Here is a 3789-nt window from a genome sequence, read left to right on the forward strand (position 1 = left end):
GTAAAATGTTCATTTTGTGCTCTTTCTTGTCACTGTATTCACTTAAAAATGACAGATCAAATCAGAATGCAACATAATGAGGTGTCTAAGAGTTTCAAATTGCAGCACAATGGCTCTGTACTATCATCGTCCACACACGATCCAACTGCACTGTGACACAATGTGACAAAGAACAATTCACAATATGATTAAAATAGTAACCTCCCCCTCACAGAGCAGAGTGACATCTGCTGTCGGAGACTATTGGGGTAATGATCACCATACAGTATGCCATCTACAACCACATGACACAATGTCTGTCTGTCTTACTGTACATATGTAAAGTTAGATTAGCAGTGCAAATAAAAACATACAAAAATATGGGGAAAAATGACAGCTACATAATTCAAAGAAATGCACAATATATACATGACACAATTTAACTACTTTCACATTGAGTTCAGTAAACACTGCATAGGTGACTGCATCACTAGCACAGATGAGACTGTTTTTTTTATCATTTAATGCCTCACTTGAATAAATATTACATAAATATTTGCACTTCTTACCTTAGTCTCCCTCTGCAGCTAATACTATTCCGATGTCTGCTTCATGAAAAGGTGATATTTAAAGAAAAAAACAACAGCAGCCTTGCATCGTGAATGTTTCCTGTTATACAGCAACATCCATACAATCAAGCATTCTTACAAATAACGGAACAAAAACATAAAAAAATAGCAGCAAATGTTGTCATGTTAAGTTAAACATGGGTTGAAATAGAAATAATAAGTGTGGTGCATTTGTCATTTTGAATGAATTAAGAATAAATAATAAATGAATAACACAAAGGCAAAATAAGGCTTAGCAAAACTGGCTTGCAAATAAATAAAAAAAGATGAATGTCTCGATGTGCCATGGATCCAATAGAAAAACATCATTTGGGAGCTCTGGACAGAACAATAATGAACCTTCATGTTAACCGAAGGACAAAAATTTTAACACACTGCCTTTAACAACAGAACAAGCACTGCATAGCCCTTCAAAGCACTATCCGCCCCAGTACCACTTGTCAAGGTTATTGAATGCCTTGTACTCCTTGTGCCTACGCAGGTAATCACAAGCCAAGCATGTGTGCTCTGCCCAGAAATAGGCCTTCTTTACTTTAAAGTGCCGCCTCCATTCAAAGTACCTGAGGTACATTTCCTCGTTCTTATCCAAGAGTAGCAGGTAATCGGCCAGCTCCTTGGGCGAGGTGAAGTCGTCCACATGGATGAAGGCGTCTCCCTGGATAAAGTTCTCGTAGTTCTGCCTGGGCGGGCCGAGAACTACTGGCACTGTCCCCACAGAGAGCGGGTTGTACAGTTTTTCAGTAATGTAGTCCTTGTGGATGGAGTTCTCGAAAGCCAGGTAGAACTTGCAGCTGGCAATGGTGGGGAAGTAGTCTTGGTCAGAGATGTACTCCCCGAAGGCTTGTCCATATGCATGAACCTCAATGTGTTTGTACAGCTCATTGTAGTACTTCACCCGCACGTGGTCCTGGTTCCAGTTGCTCACAATCCAGCAGATCAGCTTGTTTTTGCTGGGTGGGACAAAGTCCTCCTCGCCCTCCGCTGCTACGATGGACCCATAAGGCACTTCAATGTCAGCATCCTGACGGTAATTGAGAGTCAGATTGAACAGGTTCTCGATCCCAGGTAGCTGGGAGGAGTGCGACGGCGACTCCAAGTTCATCCATATCCACTTCTGGAAGGATGGGCGCTGGACCGGCGGCAGGTTGGACAGGTCAGTGCAGATGTCTCGGTGATGGATGACGACCCCATCCGACTTGTTGTAGAGGTTCCTGTCAGCTGTGATGAGACAGCCCTCGATGTTGAAGAGAGAGCTGCACACGCCCAGGTCGTAGGTTTGTCCGAAGGGCCAGAGCCAGATCAGCACTGTGGTCACGTTTTTATCGCTTTTGGTGGAGAAAAGGTTCTTGTCCCGGTCTGTGGATACTGTTGACTCTACGGGACCTGATAACCAGCTGGTGGATGGTTTAAAATACATCAAAAACAGAGTCACAAAGCATCCCAGTACGAAAGTGCCGAGCAGAAGGGGTCGTAGGATTCTGTGAAAAGGTGCAGATGGCATACTCTGTCCTGGAAAGGGCACACCAAAGAAGAAAAACGACAGAGAGGGTCATGACCAACGGGATACAACATCCAGACTAATCATCTAATCATGCACAGGTATTACACATTACCACCGTGTGTATGTCTGTTATACCGGATCATTGACTCTTAACATCATTTGTGCCTCAGTTAAATACAGTTGGCTTGGCTTCTGTATGTGAACACAGTGTGCCTATTCTTGCTATAATCTATGAGTGTGCGCCCTGCTGTACGTAAGGCACCCACTACTTTGGATCAATACTCATAAAGAAAAATGTGTTGACTCATGAGGCTCATTATAGTACAAACCTGGTGGATTTAACTGAATGCTGAAATCCAAGCAAGAGTAGAGGCTGTGGGAATCGGAGGGAGCAGTTACTACATTGGGTCGACGTTGGGATCAGTCTTCTTTGTGATGCAGTGTTCATAGACAAAAGGAATTGCAGGTCACAGCTAAGAGATGCCTCTGTGCTCTTACGCAGATTAACAATGATCCTTAATGATCTAATGAGGTGCCTTTCATCTTGAATGTACAGGTCTTCTTAGTGACGCCTCCTTTACGTGAGCAGAAAGAGAGAGAGAGAATCAGAGAGAATAAATTAGGGCTAGAGAGACTGAACATCACCACAGAAAAAGCATGCCTGTGAGGTAATGTGCAATCCACACGCAGGCATAAGCTTGATCCCCACCAACAAATCTTTTAAATTAGCTGGAAAATAAAATGAAAACACTAAGGTTATTGCAAAATCACAAGTTAATCATGGATGCTATTTCAAATTTGTTAGTTAAGCATGCATGTAAGCTTCCAGCTGTTATTAGTTTTTGGCATATTCTATATATTGTAAGAGAATGCTGCCATCTTAAGGCTGAGGAGGACAGTAGAAAGCCCCCTCCGACTCTCCAGCCCTCTGGGGCTCAACACACCTGCATGTTGCATAAAGAGGCCATACAAGCAGAAATAGACCTTGAGAGGTGCTTTATTGAAATCATCAAGGCAAGCTCTAACACTTTTCTATGTGTTTTTCTTCACATCGTCCACATCTCTCCCATCTGTGGTACACAGAGCTGCACCCAAAGGCCACATGAACCAGAGCCAAATGAGTGTATTGCTTTTAAAGGCTTGCGGTATCAATACATTTTCATGTCGGCAAATCCTCTTACTGTAACATGTTTTCTGCACAGCAGTGATAAGCTCCTCGGTTTACAGAGGATGCAGCAGCCCAATGCATACCTTCACATGTTCCTTCAACTATTAAAACACATAATGGAAAGGCTGAAGTGTACAGCAGTGCAGAGATCAAAATCACGCCTATTAAATATGCACTGTGTGGTAAAGTTATAGTGTCTCCATGGTGATGGTGCTGAGGTCAGAGTATTTCACATGAGAGGGGTATGGCTCTCACACAATCATAATTGTCCTCTCTTCTTTCCATCCATCAGACGTGTGCAGCTCAAGCATCCATTCGGGTTTTAAATAATGTAACTGGGGTTTTGTCAAATGCATTGTGATGTATTTGGGACACGGAATGAGCACCGCATGGGTGAGTAGTCTGCAGCGAGGCTACGTTAGAAATGAATGGAGAGCGGCAGAGAAAAAAAAAACGCAACGCACAGATTTTGGTGTCATCATCAGTCACAGAGATGCATCAAATCCCTGGCG

General features: G+C 43.2%; 1 protein-coding gene across 1 annotated transcript; it reads right to left on the minus strand.

Moving 5' to 3' along the window:
• Positions 1-1026: 1026 nt before the first annotated feature.
• Positions 1027-2115, minus strand: fut9a (fucosyltransferase 9a; the record flags this gene model as incomplete). Its single annotated transcript, XM_083924304.1, has 1 exon — positions 1027-2115. Exon 1 carries the CDS (start codon positions 2107-2109, stop codon positions 1027-1029), a length of 1083 nt encoding a protein of 360 aa, XP_083780430.1. The 5' UTR covers positions 2110-2115.
• Between the last annotated feature and the right edge of the window lie 1674 nt (positions 2116-3789).

The sequence above is a fragment of the Echiichthys vipera genome, assembly GCF_963691815.1.
Source record: "Echiichthys vipera genome assembly, chromosome: 12".
Classification (NCBI taxonomy): domain Eukaryota; kingdom Metazoa; phylum Chordata; class Actinopteri; order Perciformes; family Trachinidae; genus Echiichthys; species Echiichthys vipera.